This window comes from Glycine max, chromosome 14, assembly GCF_000004515.6.
Source record: "Glycine max cultivar Williams 82 chromosome 14, Glycine_max_v4.0, whole genome shotgun sequence".
Lineage (NCBI taxonomy): Eukaryota > Viridiplantae > Streptophyta > Magnoliopsida > Fabales > Fabaceae > Glycine > Glycine max.
In genome coordinates, this window is record NC_038250.2 from 9497433 (window position 1) to 9516434 (window position 19002).

The 19002-nt window shown below is 32.7% G+C and overlaps 2 protein-coding genes across 8 annotated transcripts; both read left to right on the top strand.

The window, feature by feature from the left end:
- Positions 1-316: 316 nt before the first annotated feature.
- On the top strand, positions 317-8739 carry LOC100781223 (guanine nucleotide-binding protein alpha-2 subunit). Of its 6 annotated transcripts, none has more exons than XM_006595964.4 (14): positions 317-825; positions 2055-2122; positions 2220-2292; positions 3096-3133; positions 3226-3315; positions 3479-3556; positions 4057-4164; positions 4270-4371; positions 4978-5033; positions 6610-6762; positions 7058-7151; positions 7310-7369; positions 7454-7533; positions 8379-8739. In XM_006595964.4, exons 2-14 carry the CDS (start codon positions 2060-2062, stop codon positions 8554-8556), a joined length of 1173 nt encoding a protein of 390 aa, XP_006596027.1. In that variant the 5' UTR covers positions 317-825; positions 2055-2059; the 3' UTR covers positions 8557-8739. The 6 variants fall into 6 exon arrangements, with proteins under 6 accessions (XP_006596027.1, XP_006596024.1, XP_006596025.1 ...); XM_006595961.4 differs by having other exon boundaries at positions 318-825; positions 1888-2122; XM_006595962.4 differs by having other exon boundaries at positions 318-825; positions 1935-2122.
- Positions 8740-11805: 3066 nt separating this feature from the next.
- On the top strand, positions 11806-19002 carry LOC100789760 (fatty-acid-binding protein 2). Of its 2 annotated transcripts, XR_001384765.3 has the most exons (11): positions 11806-12951; positions 14038-14260; positions 16324-16399; positions 16528-16630; positions 16733-16801; positions 17336-17372; positions 17463-17537; positions 17624-17675; positions 17821-17865; positions 17973-18748; positions 18864-19002. XR_001384765.3 is itself a non-coding variant. In XM_014767273.3 (10 exons), exons 1-10 carry the CDS (start codon positions 12485-12487, stop codon positions 18068-18070), a joined length of 1245 nt encoding a protein of 414 aa, XP_014622759.1. In that variant the 5' UTR covers positions 11806-12484; the 3' UTR covers positions 18071-19002. The 2 variants fall into 2 exon arrangements, 1 of the variants encoding a protein (XP_014622759.1); XM_014767273.3 differs by having other exon boundaries at positions 17973-19002.

Genomic DNA, 19002 nt, shown 5'->3' on the forward strand with positions numbered 1-19002 from the left:
TGAAAAAAATAAAAAACTACAATAATAAATTTAAAAAATAGAAAAATTAATTTAATAAAATAAAAAAAAAACTAGAGATTCTTTTTACAATCAGGCCTAAAACTTATTGTTAGCATGTATTTTTCCAATAAGATATATAGTAAAAGAAAGAAATTGACTTCTCTGTTGTTCTTTTTCCCATTATGTCTATGTTGTCCATATAATTATGTTAATATTTAATTTTATAATACAATTTTTAAACTATGTGATTTTGAAGGAGACAATACATGGACAACTAAAGAAGGGACAATCGACAAACTAGCTCCAAAAGAAAAGTGTTAGTAATTGCTCTGGCCTCGCTTTCTGTGTCTCTGTCTTTGACCGAAGCCAAAGAAGAGGAAGAAACCTTAGCAGCTTTCGGCGCTCTTTTTCTTTAATCTCTAATCTATTTTCCTTTTCCCTTCTTCCCTTCCAATTTTTCCCATATCATATTCAATTCTGTGTCTCTATGACACACTAGTACTTGTTGTTTTGTGTACCCATTATTACCCACACACCCCAAATACAAATTATATTCTAATCCATTATTTTATATTACTATTACCTTAAACTAAACAAAAATAAGTTATTGTTGTTGTTGTTATGTTTTTATATACTGGAGTGATGTATCTCCCTGGTTTCTACTCTCTATGCAATGAACAAAGCAACTGAAATTGTTGCTTTTTAGCTTCAACAATCTCTCATCCAACGCATCAGCCAAATCTAGTGGCATATCTCAGCCTTCACTTTCACAACACTGCCAAAAAAAAAGAAGTAGAAAAAAAGAAACCCTTTACTTCTTTTTAGGTAACCCTCTTATTTTTTGCTGTTGCATTCTTATTCTCTCTCTCTCAAGATCGTTCCTTTTCTTGGTAATTTGAGATGGGTTGGATTTTCTTTTGGCTGAGGAGATTTTGTAATTGATTTTGCACTTGCTTATTCACATCGAGATGTGGATGTGTTCATTTGAATTTGTGTGTGTTCGTGTGATCTAGCATTTGATTTGTGTACCATTTTGGAATGCATTCTCTTTTCTTTGTTTAACTTTCATGGGTTGATTGAATATTGCATGCTAATGGTTTTAGTAGCATTTGAGCCGCTGAATTTTCTTGCTCAGTTTGAAGAGATTGATTTGTTTCTGTTGTTAGGTATGGGGCCTAACTGACCAATACTAAAATTAAGAAAAGCAAGAAAGGGAAAAATGAAAGTGTATGCCCAAATGAATTGATTACTTTCTTTTATGTCTATGGATGGGGGAGGGTTCAGGGGGGTTAGCACACAAGAGATTTATGAGTTGATTATTTTGGGGAACTCAAAAAGCACACTCTAAGATATAGCAAAATAGTGGGTCATGTAAATTTCTATTACAATCCTGGGTATCTTAATTATCCTCATAACCCTGTCCTCAACATGGGGTTGCTTGTGAGATTATCTGATTGGTGGGCTTAGCCACAAATGTGGTGAAATTCTGGGTACATTGCTGTGTGCTACTGCCTTGGACCTTTGTGTCACTCATACTTTATTCATATGTGATCACTAAATCCAGTAAATTGTTCCCCGGTTGCAAAAGAGTGGAGAATCTCCTATTGTCCATTCACAATAGCATTTTGGCCTTTTGGGAAAATAACTTATTGAGAATAGTTCTCAACTTCAAATGCAACGTGGCAAATATTTTGGCACATGCAGGCTTTAGACTTTTAGTTCAACCTCTTATCTAGCTGTGCCTGCGTATTTTGGCACATGCAGGTTTTAGACTTTTAGTTCAACCTGTTATCTAGCTGTGCCTGCATCTCTATTACCTCATTCAGCTGTCTTATTAGCTTGAGTGGAATATCAACTTATGAAGTGACTTGAGATCTTACTTTGCAGGGACGCAGGTCGTGTTTGTCTTGTTTTGGCTGCTGACACTATCATAGTTTTTTGTTAGGTGAAATCAAGCCCACTAATGTGTGTACGCATTAGAGAAGGGCATTGAAACAAAGTGTGATTTCTGGTGGAGCTTGATTAGTCATCTTCTATGCTGTCTTTTGTAACAGAAAACATGGGCTTACTCTGTAGCAGAAATCGCCGGTATAATGATGCTGATGCTGAAGAAAGTGCACAGGTCTGTTATAGTCAACAAAGTAAATACTTTTTAAGTTCTTAATCTTGAAGTGTTACATACATGGCCTTTAATTTGACTAATGTGTGTGCATCTGCAGACTGCAGAGATTGAAAGAAGAATAGAATTAGAAACGAAGGCTGAAAAGCATATTCAGAAACTTCTACTACTTGGTACATTTTGCTTGGGCAGTTTTCTTATCGATTTGTTGTGTATGCTTCACTAATACATCGTAAAGTTAAAGTTTTCCAATTTAAGTGATAAGCACTTGGAATCTAGTATAGTATAAGTGGTGACAATGCTTCCCTGATTTGAAGGAGTTCCAAATATTGTTTGTATGTAGTTTCTGCTGGTGATTAGAGTGTTTCCAAAAAAAAATCGGTGCTCAGAAATGGCACTGTCACTTATGTTATCATTTTTTTGTCTCCTTTATGGAGAAACCTGCAATCTCTGAAGTACAAGGTCTTTTACTATTAAAAAAAGAAAGTTGTTTATCTTCTTATTGAGCTTTACCTGATTCATAAGAATATGTATGTTAGATATAAAATCATTCGAGTCTTCACCTAATAGCTCAAGCTTTTGGGATAGCTGGTGATTAACATGATATTAGTATTTAGAGATTCTATGACCAAGTGGTCAAGTATTCAATGCTTTCATCCCTCATTCTTCTAAATAAAAGCTTTGTAGCAGGAAGTGTTTTAGTTTCTATTGTTCAGGAAATTATTTGATAATTTTATACTCATGATCATGGCTCAGGCCTTTAAGATTTGGAATAACCGATCAGACAGGATATCATGTTATCCTTATTTATCTTGGATGTCTACTTCCGTTAGTTATGTGGTCTATCCTGTTCCTATTCATTGAGATATTCATTTAATTGAATCATATATGCAATAATTGCTTAATTTATTGCTTAGTCGCGTTTGCTATTTTTCTTCTGGACTTATTTAAATGTTTCAATTTTCCTTTTGTTTAGGAGCTGGAGAGTCAGGGAAGTCCACAATATTTAAGCAGGTAAGAAAATGCATAGTTGTCCTTGTTTTTAGCTTTGTATATACTTGCTATATTGTTGATATTTATTTGTTTATTTTGTCTGTAATATGCAGATAAAACTTTTGTTTCAAACTGGCTTTGACGAGGCAGAACTAAAAAGCTACTTACCAGTCATTCATGCTAATGTGTATCAGACAATAAAAGTACGCAATACTTGAAAGGGTGTGTTAATTATTTTTCTCTTTAAAATACAGAGTTTGCAGTGTCCACTGCTTATAGTTTAAAAAAGTTTTCTGTGAATCGGGTCTTATTGGAGCTAACTGAGTAAAGTGTAATCCTTAATATGTACTTGATGTGTTTATACAGTTACTGCATGATGGATCAAAGGAGTTTGCCCAGAATGATGTTGATTCTTCAAAGTATGTTATATCCAATGAAAATAAGGTAGTTTACTGTTACCATCTCTATTATTCCTTACTATAGTATGACCAAGAATTTTAGAATGTGGTATCTTGTTAAACAAATTTTTTTAAAGAACTATAATCAATTATACACAGGCTTCTTTTTTATTTTAATTTTATTTTTAGTGAATTTTTTTTGCTTTCCTCAAATTATCAATGAATTTATTAGAAATATAATATAAAACCATTCACATGTCTTTACCCAACTACTTAAGCTTTTGAGATAGTTGGTTCATGACATGATATCAAAGTCTCTATGACCAAGGGGTTTAGAGTTTGATCCTTGTCATCCCCATTCTTCATATAAAAAGTTGAATTTTTGGCACAAGGTAGGTTTCCATGTTCATTATCCATACTTCAAGCCCAAATAGCCATTGCCTGAGAAGGCATGGTAGAAATATAGTATAAAACCATTCTCACCTGTGTTCATCCAACAGCTTAAGCTTTTGGGATAGTTGGTTCATGACAGAATTGTTCTGGCAGGAAATTGGGGAAAAGTTATCAGAAATTGGAGGCAGGCTGGATTACCCATATCTCACCAAGGAGCTTGCACAGGAAATTGAGAATCTGTGGAAGGATCCTGCAATTCAGGTGGCTAGATGGCACACTTTGGTTTCTTTTTCTTAAATTTCGCTATAGTTATTTTTTTGGCATCAGTTAATTAGTATTATGTACCACATATTTTACTTTCTGTAGGAGACATATGCCCGTGGTAGTGAGCTTCAAATTCCAGATTGTACTGATTATTTCATGGAAAATTTGCAAAGGCTGTCTGACACAAATTATGTGCCAACAAAGGTAGCGAAAATCTATCATACTTTTACATAGATTTAAATCAAATTCATAATTTCATTTTTATCTGCCCTTGGTACATTGCAGATCTGATTTATTTCTTCCTGGTTGGTGTGGTATTTTTTATTTTCTTGATGTTTTGGGTTTGAGGATCCAAATAATTTTCTTCTCTTCTTACCTTTGCTTGTGTAACATTCAACAGGCATGGGTTACAACTCATGACATTTCTATTTTATTACCAATAAGAAAAGTGATTTAAAAGGGTCTGAAAAAAATTATTTGCTTCATATTTGTAAAAAGATCAAGTCATAAAGTGTGCCATTCTTGATCTCAAGTAATTAGTGGTATGTAAGTATGTCCTGTTTGGCCTTATTTTGCTGTCTTTTTGTGCATAAATCAACTCATCTTGTTGGTATATTATTGTTGTGATATTAATCATACTATATTCTGCAAAAGTAACTTGGTGCCCATTCAGCAGACTAAATAGAGGATATGTCTTGGAAGAAGTTCACTGAATTTTTATTTTCTCTTTGAAGTCATAGACCCTTAAATTTGAAATGGTTGTACATTCAAAAAATTGTCATAATTCCTCACTTTGTTTGACAACTGCAGGAGGATGTTTTGTATGCAAGAGTGCGTACCTCTGGCGTTGTTGAGATCCAGTTCAGGTAAACATGCTGGCTGGCTTCATTTGTCCTACTGAAATAATACAAATAAATGCTTATTACTGTCCTTGTTGGTTCTAAATTCAGAATGAAGGCCTGTTTGGGAGGGGGGGGGGGGGGTTGGAGATTATAATGATTCTTGCTAATTTAAAGAGGTAACTGGAAAACAAAGAAGCAAATTTGTTGAACAATCCATCATTTATAGTAACATCATTTCTCTATATATGAATGCAAGACAAGACAAGATTCGGATAAGAAAAGCATTAGAGAAAAAGTGTGGTAGCACCTATTAAGGCAAAGATGGTAGAATCTTCTGATTTGGTCATTTGCAAAGAGACCAATAGAAGCCTGGTAAGAAGAGTTGATCAGATGGGAATAATATCTAGTGGTAGAGGAAGACCAATAAAAGCTTTAAATGAAAGCATTAAGACAGACTTAGATCTAAATGATTATTCCACAAACTTGAACACAATTGCAACGTTTAATCCATGTAACCGACCCCACTTAGGGGGAAATGACTTTTTGTTGTTGTACTATTTCTCTCTGTATATATTTCACAATATTCTCCAAATAGGACATAAAAAACTGTATTAGATTTATACATTTGCTGAGTGCTATTAATTGGAGAATGTCTGAATGACATCCCTTAAGTAATACTTAAATTATGGCATTTATTCTCTTCCTCTTCTGTTATTGTTGTTTGTTACTTTGTTCTTCTAGTTGTGGTTGTTAGTAAGAGTTACTACTGTCTTTGATGAATCTTGTTATGTTTGAGGTGGGAGGAAAGAGCTGCCTGTTTGGTATAGCTGCCTATGTAAGGAGCTTCCAACAAGGTGGAGTCACATCCAGATATATTTGAGGAAAGGGTTGTTCATTAGATAAAGTCTTTCTAGATAGTTGGCCTATCCTATGATGAAAAGTCTTTAAGTGAGGTGGAGCTGCCTTAGATTAGTGTTGTTAGCCAATATGGTGTTACCATAATAGGTGTCAAAGTCTAGTAGCAAGAGCCGTCTCGTGGTTTTGGCCATCTAGAAGAAGAGGTATTGCAAGACTTTCCCAATTTCTCTGTCATGAACCCACTATCCCAATTCTTAAACTGTTTGGCGAAACACAAGAATAATTTTATATAGTTTTAATTTAAATCATAATAAGTTAAGATTTATATTTATCAGTTATATTTTTGAGCTGCCTAGTTCTCTATTCTTTCCTAATCCTAAACCTATAATTCTTTTAACAGTTCTTGTTCTAGCATTGTCCTGACATTTGATTGCTGTAATTGGTCCTCATTGCTCATGGTTCTATGTTATTCTCTGTTCTTATCCAGACTACATGATATCCATGTCCACCTTCTCATATCATCCAAATAGTTATAAGCGATAAAAACTGGTGGCATTACTTTTTTTTCCGTATGTTTTTCAAATGATCTTTGTTATGCTTGTCTTAGTGTGTGTGACTGATATATATACTTGACATTTACTGCCCTTAAAAAAAAGTACTTTATATTTACTATCACTTTACTTTTTTCTTTAACATAATATGGCATACAGTGTAGAACTACTCATCAACATATATTGGTAAGTCTTTGCTATTTTGACAGCCCTGTTGGGGAAAGTAAGAAAAGTGGTGAAGTCTATAGACTCTTTGATGTTGGCGGCCAGAGAAATGAGAGGAGAAAATGGATCCATTTGTTTGAAGGAGTTTCAGCTGTAATATTCTGTGCTGCAATTAGCGAGTATGGTCTACCATTTAACTCTTTATTTTAATATGAAATTGTCTAATCTCAAAAACACATATAAGGTTTTTGCATATACATCTGTTCTTCGCACTTGTAAGGTTCACTTGAAGTTTTTATTTGAGTGGGTGTTTGGTTTAGTTACTAATAAAAAAAGGTCTGCATAAGATAGTTTGTGCTAGGACATTGAGTCAACAAATTAATTCTTGTATTCTTTCAATATTGCTGGCAAGAGTGCATCACAGTTATTAAACGTACAAAGCTAATAAGGTATCGACATCACACTTGCCTTCAGGTATGATCAGACACTTTTTGAGGATGAAAACAGAAACAGAATGACCGAGACTAAGGAACTTTTCGAGTGGATCCTGAAGCAACCATGTTTTGAGGTTTCCTTTTTATAGTCTTTTTTAACTTCAACTTCTACTACAATTACGTAGAAATTTCTATGCCATACTTTTCTTTCTCAGGTCCCTTTGTACTTTTTTGTCAGTTAACTTTTCTACTTATCTCACAAAAAAATGATGTCATTCTCTTTTCTACACAGAAAACATCCTTCATGTTATTCTTAAACAAGTTTGACATATTTGAGAAGAAGATCCTGAAAGTAAGAACCATCTGAATGTTGTACATTTTATCCTTGCTGGAGCGGTATCATCATTTCAGTCTAATAATGTCTTGCATTGTGCAGGTCCCACTTAATGTATGCGAGTGGTTCAAAGATTACCAACCAGTTTCAACAGGGAAACAAGAAATTGAGCATGCTTATGAGTAAGCAACTTCTTTATACTGCTGAGGCATATAGAATAAAGAATGTTGCTGACGGAAAAGTAGTTGATCCTGGCCAATAGAGGCCTTCCAAATTTTAGACATTCTTGCATTGTTATATAACTGCTTTCTATTGCATGAATAAGCCTTAAGAATCTTGGTTTTGTTTTCATCAGAACCATATTTATACTCATGTTGATGACCTTATATAACATAATAAGCAAGGTTATGACCTTACTATAATTGCTCAAGGGCTGTTAGGCTTAAGAAAATGATTTTTATTTTCATTTTATGTTTTAACTTTTAATTATAAAAATGTTATCTTATTTTCAAATGCTTTATAGGAGAGACTAGAAACTTTTTATTGTTTTTTGTTTTCATTGTCTCTTATGCAGATTTTTGTTTCTTCTTTTCAAATGTTTTAGAGAAAATAGTCTATTAATTGAATTTTACACTATTTTCCATTTACAAATTGTCATGTATGATAAATTTGCTGACTTTTATAATTATTACCTTAAAAGTCTTCCCATGATTTCTGATTGGTTGATAATATAATTTTTTTTTTTTTACAAAGACAGTGTATAGAAATTAAACTCAATGTTTTATAGGAATGACTAGAAACAACTTTTTATTGTTTTCTGTTCACATTATTTCATGTACAAACTTACAGGAAATAAAGAGATGTTTTTGTTATTAAAAGTGAAGACAGAAAACATATTTTTGAACTAAACGGCCCTAGCTATCTTCAAAGAGCCACTACTAAAAACGGGAAAATAGAAAATTCCTAGTACTTGATTAATTGTTCATAATCAACACAACTAATTGACTTGGATATTTATTTTTTTCAGGTTTGTGAAGAAAAAATTTGAGGAGTCATATTTCCAGAGCACTGCTCCTGATCGTGTTGATCGCGTCTTTAAGATCTACCGGACCACTGCCCTTGATCAGAAGGTTGTGAAGAAGACTTTCAAGCTTGTTGATGAGACTTTGAGGCGGAGAAATCTATTTGAGGCTGGCTTGTTATGAGCAGTGATGAACCATATATGTTATAAAAAGGGATAACAATATTTTTACATTGAAGAGGTGACCAGATTTTGGGTATACTAGGGAGTCAGGTATACTAAATATTAAATCGATTTGTTGAATATTATTTCAAGTTAATCTTGTGGAGAAAGAAAAGCCTTTTCTTGGAGTTGATCTCCACATCCATCTTCAAAGGGCAAATTTATTACTACTAGTCTATTACTACTCAAGTTTCAAGATTTGATATCATGATTTGTGATCATGCTTTAATAGATTGAAAATCACTAATCATATGATATATTTCATATTTCATACTATTAGTGATTATATTTTGCCTCCTAGTGGTCTTGTGTTGATGTGCATGCATCATGCATATGCATGCACACGTGTAAATAATTTGGAGATGTGCCAAGTGTCATGTGCTGGCTTTGTCGACTTCTGAATTCAGACCTTATAATTTGCTTTTAATACTCGTTTCGAATATTGGTCGGCATTGGTACTATTATTCTTTTCTATGATGCTTGAGACACTTTCATCACACTATTTTAACACATTGTTTACATATACACGTTTTCTTTTGGCACCATTGTTGTTGGCTATCATGACTTGTGCTTACGTGCTTGACTTATGCTTCGTAATACAAACGCAAAATTTTCAAATTAAGGACTACCTTTGTTGAACGGCAATCGGTTGAGGGAGGCACAAGACATGTCCGAATTTTTAGTTTGTCTATTAATCCTTTGGTTGTGTTTAGATTTATGATTGGATGAGTGAGATGGAATGGAATTTTAATATATTTTACTTTTTAATTTATTAAATTAAAATGGAATGATTAATGATGAAATGAAGCATGTATCATTTTATCTATATTTAATATCCTAATCTTTATATCAATAATGTCACAAATGATTAATGATGAAATGAAGTATGTATCATTTTATCTCTGTTTAATGTCCTAATCTTTATATTAATAATGACACAAATGGTAGTGGCTGTCCTTTAATGAAGTGATTTAAGATTTGAATTCTTTAATGAAGTGATTTAAGATTTGAATTGTGATTGATCTCTTAGGTATAAAATAGATTCTGTTGGAAAGATGTGTTTATGGGTTCAGATGAAAGTTAATCCTTGTTTGGGGTGGAAATAACTTTGTACAAATATCATAATTATTAAAACAAAATATTAAGATAAGTTTAGTATCAGAAAAGTTTTTTCATATTCAAAAATCATAAATTTTAATATTTTCTAAAAATAAATAAAATTTATTTGATTGACCATTGAAATTTTAAGATAAATTTTGTAGAAATTAAATAATTATGTAGTATTTTTATTACATTAAATAATTTAATAAAGAGTAAAATGATATTTTTACTATAATAAAAAAGTTACTTGAAAAACTAAGATTTTGAAATTTTTTCTAATTAAAAAATATTTTCAAAAAACATCTTTTTCAGAATTATTATTTTTTAAAAATTGATATTAAAGATAAAAAAAAATTAAGTTTCTCAATCAATTGATGGTAAACCAAAAGTTTATCCCATGTGAAATGTTCACTTAAGGCTAGGAATGGGAAAAGGGGTGTTCGAATTCTCGTGTGCTACTCGGGTTTCGTGGAAATCGGTGTTAGATTATGTTCAGGAAAATGACGTAAAATATGCACACGGCACCGCCCAACTCAAATATCTATTTTATATTATTATAATTTCTTATTTTTAATTGCATATTTTCTACATCTATTTCACATACTATCTTCACATCCTTTCAATCATCTCAAAATATGATAAATTTATCTGTGTCCAAACACTTCGTTTTTTTTTTTTTTTTAAATCGTTCATTGCTCTACTATATTTTATCTCTAAACTAAATTTCAATAGTTTCTTTTTCAAAATGTCAATAGTTAACAATAATTTATATCACATAAGCCATTAATTAGATATATTATTTTGAAGTTTATTCACAGAAAAAGAATTTTTTAGTCTAGCATGATTAAGCGAAGCCTCTTTGAGCCAGCCTATTTCCACGGCTAGATATTCACAATTAGAGTTTGGGTAAAAAAAATACATAAATAACAAATCCTAGTTGATAATACAATTAAGGTAATTAGGAAAGTCTAAATCATGTCCTAATTATGATAACTAAAAATGATAACTAGAAAAATCAAAATCATTCTCCTAATTATAGTAACTAAGAAAGCTTATCCATACCAAATAATGAAAACAAATAACTTCCGATTTGGTTTGTGATGTCAAAAATAAATAAATAAAATATATAATTAACATACAATAAAAAATTCTTCATTGAAGGAACTATGGTTAAACGATAATGAAAAAAATTGTTGTATCAAAACTGTTATATATTTTTTAAAAAAAACATATATATTAAAGGAGTGTAATGAATTATGATTTTGAAAGATTTAAAAGATTTTTTTATTAATCAAAACTTTTTAAATGATATAAATTGTGGGATTCAATTAGGATTATTAAGATTTTTTAAAAAGCCTAAAAAAACTGATAATATTTCATTAAGATTTTTTTCAACTTATAAAAACTCATCTTATATTCACAAATATATAAATTTTGATGATTTTGTTTTTTATAAATTTTGATGAATTTCATATAACTTTTTAATAAAAAGTATAAATATTACATTCATCAAACAATCTTCAACAAAAACCTTAAGACTTTTGTTTTTCTATATTCTTCTTTCTCCCCGCACATGTAATCTGAACATCGGTTTCCCACTGTTTATATCCTCTTTTATGTAGATTTTATTTTCTATGTTGTGGAATTTTATACGGTCTTGGTTCTTGGAATGATGTTGTTGGGGGATTGCAAAATCGGGATGATGCTATTAGGGGATTTTATGATATTGAAAAGATTTATGAGATTACATTATGATTTAGACTAATCTTTTAGACTTATGAGGTTTGGGTATATGTCCACATTTTGTGTTGTATTTGCTTATAAAAATCCCTAACTTTATTTTAATGGCCCTTGTAATTTTGAACATTTTTTTAATAATTAATAGAATTATTTCAAATTTTATAAATAATTAATAGGATTATTTTAAATCTTATAAATTCATAAATTTTTTTAAAATTCTCATAATATAAATTTAATAAATTTAAATTATAAAATCTTTAAAATATTTTTAAAAAATCTGATAAATTATATCATTCATACGTTATCTTTTTAAATTTTTTTATGTAAAAATAATCTTTTAACATTCCTTTAAATTAACAATGTATAAATACACAATAATGAATTGTTACGTATAGAAAAATAATTGATTTTTATAATAATTATATTACTAGTCATATGTGTAAATGATTAAGCTATTATGTTATATTAAATCTTGTTTTATTTTAAAGTAAAAGATTCAGAATTATTTTACTAAAATAAAATAAATAAAAACTTCTAAATATAAAAATAACCTCAATGAATTAAGTACTATTATGAGGGAGTATCCGGAAGCACCCAACCCAACCGACCTAACCGTTAATTGCCACCATCACGTGTGATAAAAAAGATTCCGAAGGACACAAATGTCATTAACTCGCTTTCAAAGGTCATTTTATGTCCAAAACGGTGGGCCATCGAGACTCCTTAGTCGTCAAACGCACACGACGTGACCAAAAAGTGCGTCTACAATTTTTCCGTTTCCACTTTTACCCTCAAAAGATTGTTTTTGAATTGAATCCTCTTTGACCCATTCCCTGTCCAAAGCTTATTCCCCCTCTTCTTTAATTCCCTTTCTCTCATAACAAAAACATCGCCAATATTCACGTCGCGATTCGCGAAAACCGAAAAGCTTAATCGCTTCTCATTCAATTCCCGGATCCAAACAGAACCCATTATTTTCCTTTCCGTTTTCTCATTTTCTCATTCTCCTTTCAATTTCAGCGATCGATCGCGTGCGTGCGTCCGTCGCGATGAACAACGATTTCCTTTGGCTTCCATCGCTATACTCGGATCCGGAAGTGTTCACGTATTTAGAACCCTTCGTGTTCCGCAGCTCTTCTCTGAGCTCGCATTTTCTGCATTCGCTGGCGACAAATTCCCGAAGCTTCGCGCTCGAGGAGGCGTTCGGACATGTGTCGCGGTTCTCCGGCGCGTTGCTGTTCTGGCTCTCGCGCGCGTCGAGCTCCAATGTGGCGCGTTCCTTGCGCGGTTCGCCGCCGCTCCGGTTCGGTAGCGTGCAGGTTAAGGCTGGGTCGACGACGAATGTGCGCGTGTTCGGGTTTCCGTTCGGATCGAAGTGGAAATCGTCGTTTTCGAGTGTGAGGTTGGGGAAGATTTCGAGTTTGGCGATGAGGATGATTTGGAGAGAAGCGAAGAGGCTTAGCTTGTTCCCCGTTCTGTCGCTGGCTGTTGCGTTGGTTCCACCGTTTCAAAACTTGTACGTGTCGCTCTCCAAAATGAAAACATAAGGGGTGTTTGGTTTGACGGGTTTTCTTTTTTCACTTTTACTGAAAATAAAAAATGGTTATAAAAATGTATTTGATTGGATTTTTGAAAATATTTTTACTGAAAATAAATTTAGGAAAAATGAAAATAATAAAATCTAATTTTCAGTTGAAAACATGACAATGAATGTAATTTTAAACAAATCTAAAAATATAAAAAAGACAAGAAGTCAATATATCTTTTAAGTATTTTTATTTCCTGAAAATAAAAAACAAAAAATCAAACCAAACATGTTTTCAGAATTTTAATATTTTGAAAATGAAAATAATTTTCAAAAAATGAAAATAGAAAATGAAAATGGAAACTAAACATCCCCGATATTGATTTGATTGAGTTTTTGAGATATGTTTGGATGTGAAATGATGAGATTGTGGAGTTGAATAGAATGGAATTGAATAAAATTAGAATTGAATAAAATGAAATTAAATAAAATTAGAATTTAATTAGAATGTAGGAGGCGTGTATTTTCATGCTTGAAATCATAATTCCTGCTAATCATGTTTCCGATGATCAATCTAACGAATTTTACTCTTTCTCAAGAAACATAATTCTCAAGAATCATGATTTCCAGGCATGAAAAACTTCTCTCCTATCAAACGCTTCAGTAGTAAAAAGTCTTTTTGTTACTTTAATCAAATCACACATTATTATTATAATTACCTTAAAAGTGATATTTATGCCTCGAATTGTTGGTTGTCACGATCTCTAATTGGTTGACGATGACACTATTTTAGGCTTATAAAATGGATAGAATGATAGTGGTTCCATTCCTACATTTCCAAATTGGGGGAGAGAAAAATGAGTGTGTTGGATTGAACATAATTTAAAAGAGTATATCATATTCCATTGTGTTTCTTTCAACTTAGAGAAATTTAAACAATGGTAATTGGCCTCATTACTTTTGCATTCCCTTAGATTTCATAACTTTTCACCAATTCAAGCTTAGATTACGTTTGTGTGTGTCATTTTCTTTCTTGATTTTGTGACATTTAATTTTTTTTTTTTAAATTACATATAGGTCATCAAATGTACTAGCTAGCCCGTTGCTCAATCCTGATGTGCAAATTTTTGGAGCCATGGACCAAGTGCCTAAGGAAGTTGAATGCCAAGGATGTTCGTTTCTACCGTGTCTTGAGTTGAGCCAGGCAAAACCTGCAGTGGAGCCTAAAACTGGTATTGAATTTCCTTTGGTTCTAGACAATCTATTCACTGGAGAGAAGAATTACAACTTAAACTCTGAGGTTAATATTTTATTTGCAAAATTCTTTTCTGGTTCTTTTGGGCCTTCTGCTCTTATGAATTATTTTTGTGCTCCATGCTGATGTTTATTTTGGAGTTTTAGTTAAGATTCAGTTGTTAGATTCTTTGCATGAATAATGTCTAGTTGGTAAAGTTGGCTATCAAATAAACATGGTTGAATAGAAATTTAGCTAGCCTTTTTTTGTTGCATTGAACTTGGCTAGCTAGTGTGTTGGAGTGGGTTACCACACAACAAGATTGTTCATGAAAATACTTATAAGAGGGGATGATATGAAGTAGAAGATGTGAATCAAATGCTTGAGGTTATGGTACCCCTTGTATCATCATCAATATATTTTCTTTGCTGATTAAAAAAAAAATGCTTGAGTGACTGGTACCAAATTGACCATGGTTTTCTTCTTGGTGTTGTTGTTTGATTTAAGTTTTACAGTTTAGAGGGGGGATGTATATATAAAAGAGGATTATAATGGCCAAGGTGGTGCTTTCCAAGTCTATTCAGTTAGGCTTCTTAGCCTGGCATGGTTGGGAGTTGTACTTGTCAGATGCAAATGGCATGTCTTTTGCTGCCGTATAGGGGCAACATTAAATGAGGATAAAATCGTTCTTTTCTTATTTTCCAAGTCAAAGGAAGCCTACGGTTGCATATACCCAACTGGCCAACTCCCAATGGGGACCACTTACCAAGGTGCCAAAACCTTAGTGGAGTTGTCCCTGTCCTATAAGTCTTCCATTCCACATGAGAGCACATTTCCTGGAGAAATGCAAGAGGCATTGTCCGACACCTTATGCGCCTTCATTGTCAAGGACTCGAGGTGCTTTCGAGTGTCAATGCTTCTTGCATGAATGTATTTGTGTTGATGCTTCTCTGAATTGTGTAAAGAGACACTTGTTTTGGAAATTCTTGTAGAAATAGCTAATAGTGTTGGAAAAATGGTAGAGAAGAGGAAAAAATGAGGGAAGAAAGAGGAGACTTGAGAGAAGAAAGACCTAAATACAAGTAGAGAAATAACTAATCGTTTAACTTATCATTGAACTAACCAATGAACCATGTGATGGTACCTCCCAGCTAGAGGATGTTTTTCTAGCATTCCAACTTTTGGGATGAACAATACATCTCATATTAACAAAACATAAAACACTAATTGCAAAATGCAACTATTTATGCTGTAATCATAATTGGCTAACAAGAAACAAATCTGAAATTGAATGATGAAGTTTTTTGTATTAATTGAAGTTCATAACTCCTAGAAGTTTTCGTAGGACTTTCTTTAGGGCTATTCTTATTCCTGTATCTCAATGGTTTACGACCCAATCAAAATGAATTTTGCTAGAATTGTCATAAGAGAAATTGAACTGAAAATTTTATTTTGAAATGAGTTTCACTAGTGTTATTGTTAGATCTACTGCCAGAGTTATCACTGGGCACCAATCACTTGGCAATCGGGCTCCATAGGCCACCAAATGATATAGTAAACAATCCCAAATGCAAGTCATGAATCAGAAATAGGACAAGATTTGAAATAGAATTTTGAGAACTATGGAAATTGATTTGATGGAAGTAAGAGACTGAGGGAAAATGAAGGAAACATTTGGATATATTTTCTGAGGAAATAAAAAGAAGCAAAAAGAAGAAAAGAAAAGGATGAACAATGGAGAGGACACAGCTATACTACGGTTTTTGAGAGAAAGAGAATTGAAAGAAGAAACTGAAATTTACTGAATCACAAATTGATTTGTTATTATGGAAATAACTGATTACCAACCAAGTTCCAGTTAGTCACACTTAACATGAACCATATCTGGTGACTTATGGGGTATGTAATTGGGTGTATGAGAATAGTAAACTTGTTTCCCAATTCCTTGCATCATATGTAGTAATCCAAGACTCGTCAGTTGTGTGATCTGGTAACTTGTATTAGTTTCCACTTTCTAATTCCTTTCGAATTGAATTTATTGGCCTATTATGGTATTACCACTTGCTTTGGTTGAGATTCCATATTTACCTTCTGTTTTTACATAAACTGATCTATTAAACTTGTTTCAGGTCCTGGTTGGAACAGGATCCAGAACCATGACAATTGTTAAAATCAAGTCACTGAAGGTCTATGCTTTTGGAGTTTGTAAGTTTTCTTGATTACTTAATTATTTTCTCCTTCCTTTTGAACAGACAAGAATTGGTATTGATGCTTCTTGTGTAATATTATTAGCAAAAGTACCTGTTTATTGAGTACCACTTGTTCTTTGACAGATGTTCATCCATATTCCCTCTGTGAGAAATTGGGGCCAAAATATGCATCAATTTCTGCTGATGAATTGAATAACCATCATGACTTCTACAAGGATCTTCTCAGGTCTCAAACATCATGTGTTCTTTTTTAATAAATCTCTAAAATTTTATTGAGGGGAAGATTTCTCCTAATTTTAATGGAACTGTTGTGCTTTCTACATTGCAGGGAGGATATCAATATGACTGTTAGACTTGTTGCAAATTGCAGGGGTATGAAAATTAACAGCGTGAAAGAGTAAGTAATAATTTTATCCTCTGAGTTGTGCGATTTTAAATTATTTTTCTAACAATTAGATTTGGCATTCCTTCACATTTTTTGAAAGATATCTTATCCTCTCCTGCTTGTTCTTTATTTCTTTTGTTTCTGATATACTTTATTTTTTTCTATAAAAAAATTAATCTTAATTGTGCTGGTGTTTAGTCTTCAAACACTATTTTGGAATGTTTCTGAAGTCCTAATAAATTGCACTCGGTTTTCCATATTGCTATTGTACAAATCTTGATGTACCAATATTGAGAAGTTTGTTCTTTTCCCGCTAAGAATTTGCTGAATCATGTTCGAATTAGAACATGATTTAGTTAATTTAGATTTGACTCATTTTGAGTAATTTTTGGAACAACTGGATGAAATTTATAAAAGAGCTTGTCTGATGCTCTTCTGATGCAGTGGTGCTACCTCAATATGAAGATGTTAAGCAATACAATTGATTATAAAATTAAAATTGCAAAGCAACAGGCTAATGATTTTTTTTGGTATTTTTGGTTGCAGTGCTTTTGAAAAATCACTTCGAGCTCGATTAGTAAAGGTACACTACCTCTAGGAAAATGATTTTTTGTTGTTTCTACACTGGATTAGTTCTAATTTCTAACATCCTTTGAATCCCATTTTTTGTCAGGCAAATCCATCCACAGACTTTAGTTGCCTAAAGACATTTGGTTCATACTTCACAGAGAATATCTCAATTCCTTTGGTAATAATTTACCAATATTTTTCTTCTCTGCTATACTAAATTGTTAATGATGTCAGGGTTACATTAGATGTATTTTGATGTTGCAGGGAACAGTAATTGAGTTCAAACGAACAGTTGATGGACGTCTGATCACTAAAAGTGAGTTATATTTTGCCAACACGTATTTGACTTTTGAAACATGTCTATAATGTTTGCCTTAGGGCAGATGGGGATTAAACTCATCGTTTTGATCTGCCTTCTCTGTGTGATGTTTGAACTGAAAGTGTGCATTTTACCTGTACAGTTAGTGGGAATCAGATAGGAAGTGTTCACAGCAAAGATTTGTGTCGTAAGTCATATTCTAACATGTCTTTGCGTTGCACCAATTCGAATTTTTGTATTTCTTTTGTCTAGAGTATCAAACTGAACTCGGTGATCTCATATTTTAACTTTCAGGGGCTTTCTTTGACATGTACATTGGAGATGTCCCTGTGTGTGAACAAACTAAAAAGGAGATTGGCATGAATGCTGCAAATATTATTAACAAGTGCTAAAACGATTCATTTTGTATCCACTTGTCCTACTTTTAGAATGGACAATTGGACATGGGTAGCATGGCAAATTGGCGTATACCCTTAACTTATAGAAGCAGTGGTTTCTTGAAATTGATTTCAACCTGCTTTAAAAATCATTTGCAGGCATTACTTCTCAAGGTTTGTCCTTTGAATCATAGAAGTCTTTAGGATAGCTTAAATTGGATTTTCATTGGAAAGTTCTCTGTTCCTATTGATTATATCATTTCATCGCCTTGATGCCCCTATCCCTTTTGTTAGATGTATACTGTTTTAGAGAATGAAAAGGAAAAAAATGCAGATAAGAATGTTTGTGCCCGTTTGCTCAAGCAAATAAGTATTTGCTACCTTTATATTCAGTGTAGTAATGCGTTTAACTAGCATTTCCCGTTGATACGATCGGGAAATGCTATACAAAGCAGGGATTAGATTTTATTGACTTGGCAGCATTTCTTGTTGGAGAATGTATGAAACTTTAAGCGTGTGTTTGGAGTGGCGTTTTTAATGCACACAAGTTCCAATTTGCACGTCAAAATTGTATAAGCCGCAAAAGTTAAAGAGAGAAGCTTTGAACTGAACACGGATCAGATTGTGGCTGACGCGTAACTGTAGTGGACACATAACTAAACGCATGGTAGATGTGTTGTCCTTCCAAAAAATGTGAGTTTATTGAATTTAAATGTGACTGGTGTGATCCTTATGTTGTATGTATAATTTGTCTTTTTATGTTTGTTGCATGGTAACCGATTCTTTTCTCTGCTTCCTAAACTTGTAGGTCGCTAAGTTGTGTAGGTTGCCAAAAATGGATTCATGGTCCCCCAATGTATGTGTCTTGCATGTGCAATGTAATTAAGATTTTTTTAATTAGTTATATACAGTTACTATGTACAGAGGTGATTAGTCATTGTTTAAAA